General features: G+C 49.2%; 1 protein-coding gene across 1 annotated transcript in view; it reads right to left on the bottom strand.

Annotated features, from left to right (window-relative positions):
• Window positions 1-853: 853 nt before the first annotated feature.
• Window positions 854-15469, bottom strand: part of CDYL2 (chromodomain Y like 2) — a 150105-nt gene continuing 135489 nt past the window's right edge. The window contains exons 5-7 of the mRNA XM_031458013.2: window positions 12139-12349; window positions 10194-10337; window positions 854-7653 (exon numbers count right to left, since the gene is read on the bottom strand). Coding sequence (XP_031313873.1) covers window positions 7495-7653; window positions 10194-10337; window positions 12139-12349 — 514 coding nt within the window. The 3' untranslated portion in view covers window positions 854-7494. The remainder of the gene's footprint in view (window positions 7654-10193; window positions 10338-12138; window positions 12350-15469) is intronic.

Here is a 15469-nt window from a genome sequence, read left to right as displayed (position 1 = left end):
CGACTGAAAGGGGACGGACGGAGAGTTAACAGCGAATGCTGCACTGTCTGCTAGACGCTGGGGGTGTCCGCGATTGTGTAAAGTACGCTCCCCAGTACTGCACTGTGGACTATTCGAGAATCATGGCAGGATTACACGCCTTTCTCAGATTCCTAGACACTGAGGTCCTTTGTCACAGGGACTGTCTGAGTAATCTGTGCCTTTAGGCACCTGTGGCATGCCCGAGGCAGAGCCAGGGCTCAACACTGCTGCAGGATGGACGGAAGGTAGACGTGACCTTGTGCAAATCCCCTCCCAGAATTCCCTGTTGCCACCAGCCCCTGAAAGACTCCTCCTTCCTCTTTCCTGCAGCCCCACAATATCTCTGGAGCCAGGTGTCCTCAGCAGTGTGTCTCTCCTGAGTTACGTTGTAATGATCGAGGCAATGAGAAAGGACTTTGCATAATTTTATAGTGACAAACACGGTCGTTAGCCATGTGTGGCAGCTGGGAGTGTACAAGATCAAGCTCTGGGGATGCTTCTCTCTACTGAGGAGGGATCCCTGTGCAAGGAAACATTCCGGGTGTACCAGGGAAGAGGTGAATGCTCATATCAACCCCATGAAAAGTAAGACCTGTGCCGTCCCATTCTAGGGTCCTCTGGAACAAACGTGTTGCCCACCTGAGCACCAGCCTGAACAAGCGAAGCCTCAAGGCAGATGGGGGGGGGTCTGTGCTCCCCAGGAACCCAGACACAACCAAGAGGCATCAGAGGTCCCAACCCCCCCGGAGGCCCCAGAAACTTCTCTGTCAGAAACCACAGAACCTGTTTGTGAACGTTCTGCCCAGACTGCCCAAGGGAGAACACAGGCAAATGCAGAGGCAGTTTAAACCTTTTTATTCAAAGCAGCTTCTCACAATGTATAAATACTGCGTATTAGCACACATGAAAAATACAACTTCTAAGGCACCCAGAAATGTGTTCATACACGTTACAGGACCATTCACAAAGAGAGTGTACAATTTGCTCTAGACAGTCAGCATTTGATAAATCAGAAGATTATTATCCCTCAGGACTGCACCCAGTCTCGGGTAATATTTACAGCGCGGTGAGAAAGGGTCTTCTGTACCTGCTTTTATAAGTCTATGAAGTACTCATACTTACAAATACTCAGAACTAGTTAAAGACTCTCCCGTGACAACCTGGCAAAATAAAACGAGTAGCCTAATTTGCAAAGGTCTCCTTGGATTTTGGTGTGTGTGCTAGACCCATGATCAAATCCAAACACCCCCAGGGTGGGCTGGGTACGTTTTTGGTAGCCTGCTTCATTATCAGAAGTTTGGTGATAAGCCTTACCACTGGAAAACCACTTCTTAAATCATTTCTCAACTGGTTAATGGATTGATGATTTCATCATGAATGAGAATGGAGCATGACTTAGTGTGAGAATTGAAGAGAATTCTCAGGCTAAACAGGAGTTGGAATGGGTCAATGGAAAACACAAAGGACGCGGAAATTCAGCAGCTGCAGGATCTCACTGCTCAGTGTGGACACATCTGAAAAACTCCGCTGGAGGTTCCTATTCAGATGGAGCAGTCTACACTGGTCAGATCTCCTGCAAGAATGCCGACCTCCACTCTTCATGGTACGGATAAAGGCTGGAACTACACAGTAGAAACACTCACTTGAGATAGCGAGTTTCAATTTGAGAAACTCACTTTTCAGAGCCTCCTCAAGGTGACAAACAAATCCCTGTGTGTGGCCAGCCAGGGGGAGCATGAGGCTGGTGGAAGTGAGTTTCTCTGTGCCATGAAGCGTGCACATCTCTGTCTAGATGTGCCCACAATCCATGAAACTCGTGCTTTGTTGGAATAATGGAATTCTTTGGTCCTTGGTTTTATGAAAGGCAATATTTTCACAATCCTGTCAACACGGACATCAGCAAATGACTTCAAGCTGGGACTAATGGCACAGGGACAAATTAAATACTAGATGGAAAATGTTACACCCTCCAAACTTCCCAGAGTTGCCTTAATGGGCTTCAGCATGAGGCCAGGTGTTGGGCACAAGAGGCATGGTCAACCCATAGAGACACCAGAGCTGAAGTTTAAAACTAGGTGTCAGTTTTTCTGACTGACACACACACTGCAAGTACTTGCAGCCCATCTCCATCCTCATGGTGGATAAGTTGACTTCATGAACACTTACTCGAGATGAACCAAATCATCTGACATTAGCCGTGCTATAGCCCTGGTCCTGGTCTCAAGATTATCTATCTGTAAAGCCTTGGTAAGGAGAATCAGTAGGTAATTATGGAAGCATGGCCAACTGAAAAGAATCATAATTAAAAAAAATTTAAGTCCCAAATTTTAGTTGACTTTATTAGATTCCAGACACAGTGGATGCACTGCCAATGAGCTCCATGACTTACGCTCCATTAAAACAGCCCCAGGTGGACGGACTCAGCTGATGTGTATGTTCTGCATCTGGTCTGCCTGTCCCCTGCTAAACTGAGGTTCGGTATGGCTTAACACACGTAGTCCATGGATAAGACGCTCAGGACACATGGGAATGCTGATTATGTAACTGAAATTGACTTGAGATTGTCTACACAGTAAGACTCACATGTAAACTTTGTTAACGTCTCTCAAGGAGTGCTGACCTCAGCCAGACTGGACATTTCCAGGTCACCTGCAAGGAACCTGGGGTCAACCGCCAAGGTCAGGAGCAGGAAATGCCATTTGTTCAAAACAAGTGATAGACCAGCAGCCCTCCCTGTGACCGTGTCTAAACCATGTGAATAGTACAAAGGTGGCTCCGGGAAACCTGTCCTTGGTCCATTCGTATGGCCAAAGGCAATCACCAAGGTGCCTCTCTGGCCCCTGCCGCCATCACCTCAACCAAACTCTCCAGATCCACCATGGCGTACAGACTCCATGCACAGAGTCCATCTGCATGGCTTAAACTGCTTGGAAGAAACAACCCGTATTACCTTTTATTTTTTTTCAACAAGCTTAAGGCTCTGTTCACAAACTCCATCAACTGCCACACAGTGAGAATTTATGGGGAGATCTTAAACTACGTACGTAGTTGCAAAGGTTGGAAAATTTACCGATCCTACTGGGTAAGGCTTATTCACAAATTCAGTACATTTTCAAATTATACTTCAAACTCAATTACTTTGAGAAAAAGAAAATTAACCTGCTCTCTAACAATATAAGAGCACTAGATTCTAATGGAAAAAAAGGAACAAACCATTGGCACCAAACCAGAATGCTATTTTTTGAAAGAACAAGTGATAGTAATGGAAAAGATTGCCTAAAACGCATATCCTAACTTACCACAGAAATATAAAAGTTTATATTCTGAAAATATATACTGTATTAAAGTCTGTAAGCATTTCAACCAAAATTTGCAGAAATAACTAAGCAACACTTATCTACAACAAAAATATACATGCAAGACACCCCCCCCCCAAATGGTTTCCCTTAAATATCTACAAAGGCAAAGTGTAGATTTTTAAAGATTATACAAAACCATTTACAGAGAATAAAATAAAATACTTAAGAAATCTCATTTAGAGTCTTAAATACTGTGTATATTAGTGACGATGTCTAAACTAATATATACAACAGATCTAAGCATCTGAATACAGAAACACAGAAGAGAAGCAATTCTGCATTTTAAATACTCACTTAGGAAGATTGAAAGATGTTTCTATTTGTTTCTCTGTGTTAAAAAATTTCCACAGAAACTAGATTGGAAAATTACACGAATGTGACTAAATTTCAAATTAAGAAAAGTTTACAAAATATTTTTAAACCAACAATTAATAATGGGAAATGCAATTCAGTATCCAGTCCAGGCTATTCTGAAATGTGGCTATCTGGAGATAAAGTTGCACTGATCAAAGTCTATTGTGATTATCACTTTTCCATCCTTATACTAAACTTCGTAGGGGAAAAACATACTTTCATGCTTCAGAGAGAACATTCCCTAGTTTAATTTATACCAAACAAGAATAACAGTTTAAATCAATTCTCTGCTACCTTCTCAGAGTTACCCAGTTTCATTCCCGGAGAGCAATGTTTGATGGTTTTCACCCACAGACATTACTTCAAAGCAGGAAGGGACATGTGGGCGCATTAGTATTAGGCTGAGGCTTCCAAATGGTGAGGAGCTCTGACCACCTTAGCAAAGTTCTCCAAAAAGTCCACCTAGAACAGGGCTGTTAACTCAAATGGTGCCACTGCAAGATGTTAGATGTGAATCACCAGGGACTGGAGAAGAGAGGACAGGAGAGTTCTCATGCATGGCCAACAGGACAACAAAGAGCGGACTGCCCATAAGACTCCTTGACTAAAGAGGTACCCTCAACTTCCCACCACGGCTACTCTTCCAACTCCAAAAGCATTCTGGGATGGTGCTGCCAAGACCAAGCACAATTCCTCGAAGACCTGCCCAGACCCTAGGAAGTGACAGACTGGGTGGGGTGGGGGCAAAGCAGAGGAGAGAGAGGAGAGCAAGGATTCCACGGGTGGAGACAGGATGCTGAGATAGGAGATAAAAAGCGCACGTCTGACCCCTGTCTCGAGAAAGCTACTACCCTGAAACATCCACAGATCTGACAAATTCCAGCCCAGCTTGATGGGCTGCAAGTTACCTGGATTTCATTTATACGTTATCAAAGCTACTATTCAGAAGGTAAAAATTCAGTGGTTCAGTCTACCCTGTAGCAAACAGATTTAACCGACTTTTGCCCAATGTGTGGAACATCCTTCTTGAACTGTGTGGAAACAATGAAAATACAGACTGCCGTGTAAAATACCTCCTGTTCTACGCAGAACCTGGGCATTAACAGCAGGCATTCCACCTCAGTGATGGTCTCACGTTCCTACCTTATCATCAGGGATCCTCCAAGTATTTAGAAGTTCGGATTTGATGATCCAAAGCTATGTTTTAGTCCAAAACTAAAACACTTCAGGTTTTTTCCGGCAGGGAACAAAGGTGGACACTGAACAAAAGGAATTTCCAAACATCCTTTTTTCCATCTCCAATGAGAATCCTAACACTGCTTCTATAGATGTTGAAGGTGGCTAGCCCTAGAAGGTAAACAGAAGGTGAGGTGCTCTTTCTTTAGATGACTCAGAGGTGGTTTGGAAATTATCTGCCAAGGATGAGGCTGTCTAGGGGCTTTGGCATAGCACACGCTGACTTGCTGAAAGGAAGAAGACAAATCCAAGGTGAGATGTGACAACAGGTATTTGGGCAAAAGCAGGTGATTCCCTACAGTAATTCCCTATAGTCTGGGTCTGCACTTCCTACCAGATCCCACATGGACCACGGGGAGGGTACACAGGACTTCCTCTGGCTGGATACAGTCAAGGTGGCTGTCCCCCATGCTGGGTCCCCGGGCCGAGATGTCACAGGTGGCAGGAGAAGGGAAAAGCAAGTGAGCCATTGCCTCTTCCCTGACCCTTGTGAAGTTCTAGGGAAACTCAGGAGACAGGCTTTCTACAGAGGAAACTGAGGCCACCTTAAGGATGGAGGGTCCAGGTAACCTCCAGGTTCACTGTTTAAAGGCCCATGTCTCTAGCTCTAGTGCAGACACCCCGCCTGCTCTCTGGAACACAAAGCGCAGGACCAGGAACCCTCTCCACCTGCCCAGCCCACTGCATCCAGCCACCCTTAAGTCGGGAAACGGGCCAGAGAGAGGGAAAGAGAGACAGACAAACAGAGAGAGAAGAGAGAACTGTAGCAGCAACCCTCCCTCTCCCCAGCCCGCATCCCCTCCCCCAGCTGTGCCCAACTCTCATGGCTCCACCCAACGCTGTCCAAGGAAGGGTCGAGAGAAGCCGGTGACTAACACAGGGAAGAGGAGATGGGCGACCAAAAGTCATCTGAGGACACTGGGGTTGTGATGGCAGTGGGGAAATCACATCACTCTGAGAATCTAACTTTCTCTGGGTTTGACCCTTAACAGGTTTAAGCCTCACGCAGGACGTGTTGTGTCTCTGCTCTGATCTTGACGTTTACCTTCTCCTCTCCAACCAAAACCAAAACCAAAACCAAAACCCCCTGCTTCCCTGCAGCAAGGCTTTGGGCTGATGGTATGAATACAATGCTGGGGTCCCCATGCAGCCCCGGGCCCTGGGGCAGGAAGCCTCATCCCGGTTACTGCTCCCTGATATGTGTCAACAACCTGAAAAAAGATGGAGAGTCCGGGCTTCTGGAGGCAGAAAGATTCAGACCTTCCACTGACAGCTCAACAGAGTGGGAACACTTTACCCACCAACCTGGACGGCCCAAACCAGACTCAATACCCACGTGGAAGAAAGGGACTCAGAAATCCAAGTGGAGTCATTTGTCCCAAAGAAAAAAGTCCCCCACAATAATGAGCAATCCCCAGACAGGCCCACTCCCCACCCCTTCCTGATGTCACACCATTAGGGGCCGGGGGTGTCTCAGGAGCATTCAGGCTGGAGGGCCCTTTATCTCCTTAAAGGCAGCAGAGTGGGGAGAAAACGCTTCCATGATTTCTCCCAAGAACAGGTATTCAGTTATCACAGGACTGTTTCACATGTAGAAAACCTGGTGCAGGGCTGTTTCTTTCATTCACAGAAATCCTTCCATCCTCATCTCTCTGAAAACTTATTTCAACGTGGTTCTTTGCTAGAATGCACCCAACAGCATGAACCTTGTAGGGGATTTGGTCCAGGGCAGTATGAAAATAATATCTGTGAGAACGACAGATATCATAGTATATAAACAAAAATAAATAAATTAAATAAGTCTGATTAAAGAAAAAACATTTTTCCTAGTAGTTTGTGTTTTTGCAAAACTAGCTTTACATATAATACACATAAATTATCAGAATTTCCACTTACATTGTTTTAAAAATATATATTTAACAAAACACTCCTAAATGTACAATATCTGGGTTTGTAAATCACTCAATTGGGTTTTAAGACCAAGCCCTAGAAGCCACACAGATTTGCATCAGAGAGGAGACTGAGGCGGGCTCTACACGATCGTTCTGCTCATTGGTCTGGAGACTCCCTAAGACTGGCCAGCCCTGGTCACTGAGTCTGCACTTAACCAGGGAGAGCCATGGCAGCCAAGTCTCCAAATCAGAGGCACTGTGTAGACGCAGCCTGAGTCGGAAGGATGGGGAAACTGGTCTTCCCCTTCCTGGACCAGGATGGTGCATTTCAGCAAGTGGGGACAGGGCAGGGGTACCCGGCAGAAGCCTGGGAAGATATAGCCCTCGATAGCTCTCCAGCCAGGTGGGGAGGGGACGTGGGGGAGGCCAAGTATGCTGCGTTTCCCATCGTGACACGAAACCAAACCAATGAAGAGCAACCAAAGGACACGAGGACATGGATACAACCCTAGTATAAAGGGACACCTTGACAGACTCCTTGGCCGGGCATCCGCTGTGCTCCAATTTCTGAAACACAGGGCAGAGCTAGAAGTCACATGCCCATGAGCACTGGGGCAAGTGAGCCAGGGCCCTCAGACTTCGTAAATTTTGTCCTGCAGGTAGCTGAACAGGGAATCCAGGCCTTTGGAGGAACTCCAGAGTTGCTTGAGCATGAGGCATTCTTTCTCGTTCACATCTTCGAGCACTGACTTCAGGAAGCTCCGGACGAGACATTTCGACTCCTCCAGCACCTGGAGGGAAATGCACAAGCCTTGTTAGCCAGCGCCCGGGACTCTGCTCCAGAAGGGCACGCGTGGCCGAGCTAACCTTCCCATGTCCAAAGCCAGAGGAGGCTGCCTCCCATAGTTCAGGGCTTCCCAGGCCCTGTGTTCCCCGCAACGCCGGGAACAGAATCCAGGTGGGCTGAGATGTGGAGCCCTCAGACCCTGGGATAGCTGAGTGGGCCCCGTGGTTCTCCCACCCCAAGAGCTTGGCCTTTTACCCAAGGGGGAGACAACCTCAGTGTCACCTTCTATGGATGAAAAAGTCATGAAAAAGTTTGGGAAATACTGCTCTCAGGAGCTCCCGGGCAACTGAACTCAAGAGTGGGTGGGGACCACAGAGTAAGACAATGAAATGAATTAATGGTTGTCTAAGTATCCAAATGAGCCACCCCAACAACAGTGCCCCTGCCCAGGCTCAGCAGTAAGAGCAGCAGTAAAAATAGCATCCGTCATCGTAACAGTGAGTAATAATAACTGCAAGCACCAACTGTAGTAATGAGCAACACTCCTGATAGGAACAAAAGTAGTAATACTGCAGTATTGTAGAAGTTCTAATGGTAATGTTAGCAATAGCAGTAACGGTGACAACAGTAATAAACTAGTATTATAGTAGTGACAACGGCTATAATATTAGCATTATGGCAGTAATAATGGTAATAACAGTAATAATCATCATCAAAACGAGTAAGAACAGTTGTAGCAACCACAGTAATAAGCACAATGCCACTGCAACCACCGTTAACCAGAGGCCCTAGGAGAGGTACTTTTCACGCATTCTTTCATTTCTTCCTCATGTTAACTCCACACATAGGTAGTATTTTTATCTCCCCATTATGGGGGAAAGACCTGGCGGATGTGGCCGGCAGGCCCTGGCGGATTCTGCAGGCTGCACTGCTGACAGGCAGAGGGCCTGCGGGAAGCGAGGCATCCGAGCATCCTTCCCTGGCCTCCACCATGCTCCGTGGACACCAAGGCTTCAGCTCACAGCCTTGCAGAGCGCTTTCAAGCAGAAACAAACAGGACAAGAGCTCCCACGCCCAAGCAGGTGGGAAAGGGGTGGTGGTCCTACGCCTCGTCTTGGGCTGGAGGCTAATGGTGATGAGAAAGGGCTGGCAGGCCAAGACTGCCTCTTCCCTCCCAAGAATTTCTCCAAAGAACACCATCTCCCAGGGGCCGTGGGGAAGATTCTACTTCAGTGAATCACCCCAAAGCTCATAATTGCTAACTGTGAACAGGAGAGACTTCCTAGCAGCATTTCTTCAGCTGCTGGTTTCACCTGAGCACCTCCGCTGCCCGGAGACCAAACCCTCAGTGGAGCTCCGGGGCCTTTCTCCCATCTGCCTTTTCTGTCTGCTGTCCCTCAGATACCCTGTGCACCTGCTCACCCCACCACGAGCTGCTGCCTAAACTCCACGTGGGGTTTTGGACTCACGTGCCCTCGCTCATGCCTTTTCTTCTGTTAAGAATGTCTGCCTGCCCCTCTGCACAGCTGTCCCTAGATCACCAACCACCCCACTTTGCCCAAGCCCATGGGGTCTCCTGGGACATGGGGTTTTCGGTACTAAAACCAGGAGAGTCCAAGACAAAGTGGGACAAGTTGGTCAACACGGTTATCAGGAAGAATAAAAAAGAATCCACAGAAAGATTAGTGAAGAGCCTGGCCCATAATAAGTGTTCCCCAACCCTCTCACTCTCACTGGGACCATTAGGCTTCCCAGGAGTGAAGCTTACATACAGTAGGTACCCATGAAAGGCTGAGGCAAATCAAGAGAGGTGTGACAGCTGGGTGTAGGTTCAGTGTAAATGGGGAGAAGGAAGGGGGCAGTCACGGGTCTGCCCGCAATCCAGCCCCGCATCCCCGTGATCACGATACTGAAGCCCAGAGTCCCGGGCCTTCCGCTCCCAGCGTCTTTCTCATTTCCTGCCCTGGCCCTTAATCCACCTGCAATGGCTGTTTCCATGCAGCGTGCAGAGTGACTTGTGTGAGATAAAATCGACACTTAATTAAAACCCGGCGCCTCTTTGGAGGTATTATTTATTTATCTGTGTTTCAATGTGTCGAGTGGTGATGTTTAAACGGGCTGAGGGCTGGGCAGGCAGCAGGAACGAGGTTCACGGACGGCGAGATCTGCTCTTTATCGTCTCCTGGCTGCTTAACACCCTCTGTCCTTACTCATCTTTACTTCTCATTTCTCTGAAAACCAGAGCTGGTCTGTGTTTTCATGTGTGTTTAGGACTTTCTTTTAAGGACACATTTCTACCCCAGAGAATAAATCTCTTCTGTGAGGTTTTCAAACTGGAGCTGGCAGGGAATATCAGACAATGCTGACCATCTCCCTTGAGATTTAAGTCTCAGCACTGAGAAGGGACATCTGCTAAGCGACACGGGGACTTTCACGTACTCTCTGTGTGTCCTTTGGCAAGTCAATCACTCCGTCTGGCCTCAAGGCCCTCATCTGTAAAATGGATCTACTGCAAGGACTGCACACAAAGACGCAGGAACTCACCACCGCGCTGCAGGATGCCATCTCCTTGACCCGCAACATGACCTCCTGGCTGAACGTGGTTGGCCAGAAAACCTGGGACACCAGCCCTCGGCTGCATGCCTCCTGGGCAGTGAGCTTCCGCCCGCAGAAGAGCATCTCGTTGGCCTGAGAAAGCAAAGGCAGAAGAAGGCTGAGAGGCAGAGCGACTCGCTGTCATTAGTGAGTGTGGACTAGCCAAGTGCACCTGTCCCAGTTCTTGGAGGCAGGATTCTTAACCAGGGGTCAGAGAAGCTTTGGGAACCACATGCAAACACTTGTGTTGAGGTGCATCTTTCTGAGCAGAGGGTGCAGAGCTTCCATTAAATTTCCCCAAAGAAGCCAGGTACCTACAGGGCTTCGTCTGCCCAATACCCATACCCACGTCTGGCGGCAGACCCGCAGGATTGGACACATACCTCAGTCCAGGTACCCCATCCATGACGACCAATTCAGGAATGAGCAGATGATCTACCCTAGACATTACAGCTCTCCATGAGGTTTCCAAGCTGGAGAGGATGGGCAGAGTCTTTCTCCCTCAACTGAGCCCAGGGCCACCAGCTGCTGTGTCCCCATGGAGAGGCAGGGCCACAAAGACAGGCGGGATGCGGAAGAACAGTACTGATGGCACTTGGACTCCTGGACCCACACCTCAAAAGGAGGGGCCCCTGCTGGACCTGCCAGTTATGGACACCATTAAATTCCCCTTTTCCCTCCTTTAAGCCAGTTACAGTGTTTTCATCACTGGCAGAGTAATACCCTAATCCCAGTGCAGAGAGACACGCCTCTCCCAGTGGCCAGGGGCTGCGCACAGGCACTGCCCAGCTGCAAAGGGTGGAAATGCCTTCTGCCTTCTGAGTTGACCTATGCACCCCCCTCTCCAAAGAATTTCCCTTGACTTTGGAGTGTGCAGCTGGCGTACACGTTCTGGGAGGAGCTATGTGGATAAGGACCCAGGCATAGACAGAGCACAGTGCAGTCACTTGCTGTAACTTACCAACGAGTAACTCTCCCACTGATAATTAGGGTGAGATGGTCACGGCCATGTGATGGAGCCCCCCTCCCCTTCAGGACGAACCCCCACCTCCTTCACACAGCAGACAATCCAGTCCCCCCCACCACCAACTGCTGTCCATCTGCCTCCCCTTTCCTTGCCTTCCCGGCCCTGAATGCTCAGAGGCTCTTAGATGGACGCTGAAATGTTGAGGTCTCTCAGCCTCTGGATCTACACACAGGTTTCCCTTTGTTCTGGCTGTCACTGGTGGGTCATGATGACCCAAAGGACAATCTTTAACACCAGAGGAGAGAAATCTGTCAGGTTGGTAATAGGCCTACAGGATGCCTGTGGCTGGAGGTCTGAGACAAATACGTGCCACTGTATGTATTTAGAAACAACTCCGTCTCAGGAAGAAGAAAGGTAAGGAAGGAACTCAGGAGGAGCCAAAGAGGACACAGCCAGCAAGAACATGTCTCAGTCAGCAACATGCTCGGAGTCTCAGAAATGGCTGAAATAAAATAATGAGATAAGCCTGTACAATGTTAACATTTTTGTGATTGCGAAGGACGACAAGAACCGGGCAGAGCATGGTCGCCAAGATCAAAAGGGAAAGGGCTTGCTTCCCGGGCCCCCTGCCTGCCTCATTTTCCTGCCACTGCTGAGACTGTGAGCGGCCCAAAGCAGCCCGAGCTCCTGAATCAGAATGGCCTTGCAATCCACCTGTGGGCACTGCTGCGTGGACACCGGCTGGCAGCAACTCTAGGGAGGCAGAGGAAGAGGAGAAAGCCAGGAGACTCCACAGGCCGGGGCGCCCCTGGGATTCTACCTCTGTGAGGGGCCATATCCTACTCAGCACAGAGGAGGGTCAAAATTGTGGGGACCTGAATCCAAGCGTCACAGGGAGGGACCCGCCACAGAGACAGAGAGGCTTACCAGCGCGACGCCCAGGATCTGGGGGAAAGTGTACGAGGAACAGCCGGCAGGCGTGAGGCGGATGGTGGCATAGGGGGTCTGAAACCAGGCCTTCTCACTGGCCCACACGATGTCGCACAGGGGCAGGATGGAGGCGCCCAGGCCTAGGGCGGGCCCATTGATCGCCACCACGATGGGCTTCTTAAACTGGATAAAGGCCTTCACAAAGTCCCTGGGGAAGAGAAGAGACCCTTGTTAGCAGGTGACCAGGCCTGCTGAGACCCACTGACACCTTGATTATGCCAAAGCAGAAATAAGCTTCCCTAAGTGCTCCCAGACACTGAGCCCTGGAGCTGTGGGTACAGCATGGCACACTCAGTGCTTGGTACAAGGTTTTCAGAGGGAAACTCATGGGATGAACACACGTCCCAACTGGCCCAGAGGGTCCCAGGTCACGCTCGCATCCGATTACCACGTCCTTCTCCCCGACAGATATGGACAAACTGAATATACTAAGGAAGACAGCCTGAATGTTAAGGTTCTGAACAGAACCAAAAGGAGGGTGTTACAAGGAGGCATATTTGAACTCAAGGAGAGACGGGATGTTCTAAGGGCACTGGCCGAGGGTGGAGTGGGCAGCTTCGGGACGTAAGAACTCCTCATGATTGCAGATATTCCAAGTTTGGTTCAATGATCATGCTGGGTGATGCTGCAGACGGAATTCAAGCTTCAGATGGTGGGCACAGGAGGAGACTGATGACATTTAAGATCTCTTTCACTCCTAGGCCTGTCTGATTCTGAGTTACCTAAAGGGATGCCAGACTCACTGAGGGTGGTTCCGGAATGCTGACGAGGGTCTGTGTGTTTGGGTGGCTTTGACAAAAATCAGGGAAGGACGCTGGGCTTCCCTATAGGCACGAGGCACCTGGAACCATGGCTACGGATTAGGCAGTATTTTATCTCCCTGCTCGTCTGCACTGAGCAAGATCACAGCGTGCATCTTTACTGTTGAGCAGAAGACACCTGCAATGCCCCCTACTTCCTGTCCCTTAGAACGCTTTTTGCCTTCCCCTAGTTGCTATATATGGTCTATAACAGTTTAATATTCATTTGGACGTGGAGGGAAGATCCGGATGTCTACTAAAGCCTGCATCCCTCATTATTCTTAGGTGGAAAATTGGAAACTAACAAGAACGCACAAGAATAAAATCCAAACTCCCAACCATGACCCTGGCCTGCCTCTGTTTACCTCTGCAGACTTATCTCATGTCTCTCTCACCCCTGCTCCCTGTGCATGAGCTGCAGGGGCCTTCTGAGAGTTCTTGGAAAACACCATCATCACAATGTGCAATTATCCTAATTATTTGCTTGCTTACTTGTCTTTGAATTCTCCTTCCCCTTCAGCTCCTTAAGGAAACTCACAGGTCTGCCTTGGGCGCCACCTGGACTCCCTACACATTGGAATCAACACTCAGTAAGTAACCTCCCAGAACGAGAGCAAAGACGGCAGAAGCGTGGCAGTGACGCACTCGCTACTCACCAGACCTGGTTTCCCTCCCCTCTCCTTCCTGAGTCTACAGTTAGAACATGTTTCCCAGCCTCCCTTGCAGTTGGCTGTGGCTAAGCAACCAAGTGCTGGCTAATGGGATGTGAGTGGAAGCCAAATCCACACTACTAGGCCTGGGCAAGGGAACCTCCCACCACACAGTCTTTCAAGCCCCCTCATCTTGACAAGCATGGCAGTCCTGGAAGACATCTGTTGAGCTACAAGATGGAAGGAGTTTGGGTTCCTGAGTCACCACCTGGAGGACAGCCATGGGCTGTTCAGTAACCTCCGTTCAAGGTTCACATATGTGAGAAGCCAATTTCTATCAGAACGTTATATATATTTGGGGATTATTTGTTCCAGCAGCTAATACTTAACTAATGCAAATATCAAGCTGATTTGTCACTTCTTGATTGACACTGTGCCTCTAGAATTCTAATCTAAAGATGCAGGTATCACAGTGATACGGGGGTGGGGGTCAGATGGACTGTGAGAAGACTGCTCAACATTCTACTGGGACAGGGGTGTCTTCAGACCCATGTCATCATGAAACTGCGTGCCCAGGCTTGAAGCGCTGCATTTCCTGACTTCTGCTGACTCATTGTGAGTAGATGACAGAGTTATCTCAGCCCTGCTTGTGGCTGACCCCGGAAGGACACCGCTACACAGAGGGGGACCTGGCACCATGGCCTTCTGAGTCCTGGTTTTCTGGTGGCCCATTTCCTGGCTTGACTTCCTGACTTCACGGCCTCAGTCACTGGTTTTAACATGTGCTTTTTATGTTTACCAAATGCAGTTTGGAGTCTGCAGGGAATGTGGGGCTTCTTTGCAGGGTCCTGGGAACCACAGGGACATTCCATTCATAACCCTCCTCGTACAATTTGACACTTGGATCTCAGAGTTGGGAAGGACTTTAAGAGTTTCCGAGCCAGATCTTCCACTTTTGCTCCATAGCCTCCTGTGGACGCACCATCTGGCCTCTGGGGACCAATCTCAATACAAAAGGTCCACCCCAATCAACACATCCCCCTGCTGCAGGCCTCTCGGAGGTCCCTGTGATACTCCTATTCGCTCTGCTTCTTCATCCATGGCCCTTCAGGAACACACCCTGACCCTCATGACTGTCCAGAAGCTCTCCCACCTTCCAGACCCCAGAGACTTTCACACTACTGTTTCCAACCTGACTTCTGTGCAGGGGCACCAGCGACCCCCAAGGAGGGCTCAGCCCTGAGCCTCCACCCCCACCCTCCCTGTTCCAGTCCAGTAACCTCATTCATCAGTTCATTTCCTCGATGCAAAACTGTGATGCGCAGACCCTGCCCATGCTTTTCCTATCACCTCAAGCAGTAGATCTCTATCACCGGGGCCCACTGGATGTAGAAGCCAGACAACAAACAGGATATTGCATTACAGACGCTGCCACTCAGATATCCGATCCTGGTTTGGTGGCGGGGCTGTGCTGGGGAGGTGGCTCACTGTCTTCCCAGCATCAAAGTCCTTCAGGTTGACACCAGCCCTTGCTGCTCCCTTGACTCTATGGAGCCTTGGCTTCTGCTGGCTGGAGCTGCTGGGCTGGTCTGATGTGGCAGAGACAGCGGGAACTCTGGGGGGTCTGAAAGACTCAGGGTCAAGTCTCAACACTTCCCCTAACTAGTGGTGAGACCCTGGACAAGTTACTCAGTCTCCGGGGCCTCATTTTGCTTCTTGTGAAGTGGGAGAGCCCGTGCTGTGTCCTGTTAGGTCTCCACAATGATTAAACGCGACTGTCCACCCCGGGCACCAGCACCATACCAGACACGCAGGGAG

This window comes from Camelus dromedarius, chromosome 9 (assembly GCF_036321535.1).
Source record: "Camelus dromedarius isolate mCamDro1 chromosome 9, mCamDro1.pat, whole genome shotgun sequence".
NCBI classification, from domain to species: domain Eukaryota; kingdom Metazoa; phylum Chordata; class Mammalia; order Artiodactyla; family Camelidae; genus Camelus; species Camelus dromedarius.
The sequence above is the reverse complement of the archived record's forward strand: the minus strand, read 5'-3'. Positions and strand labels throughout refer to the sequence as shown.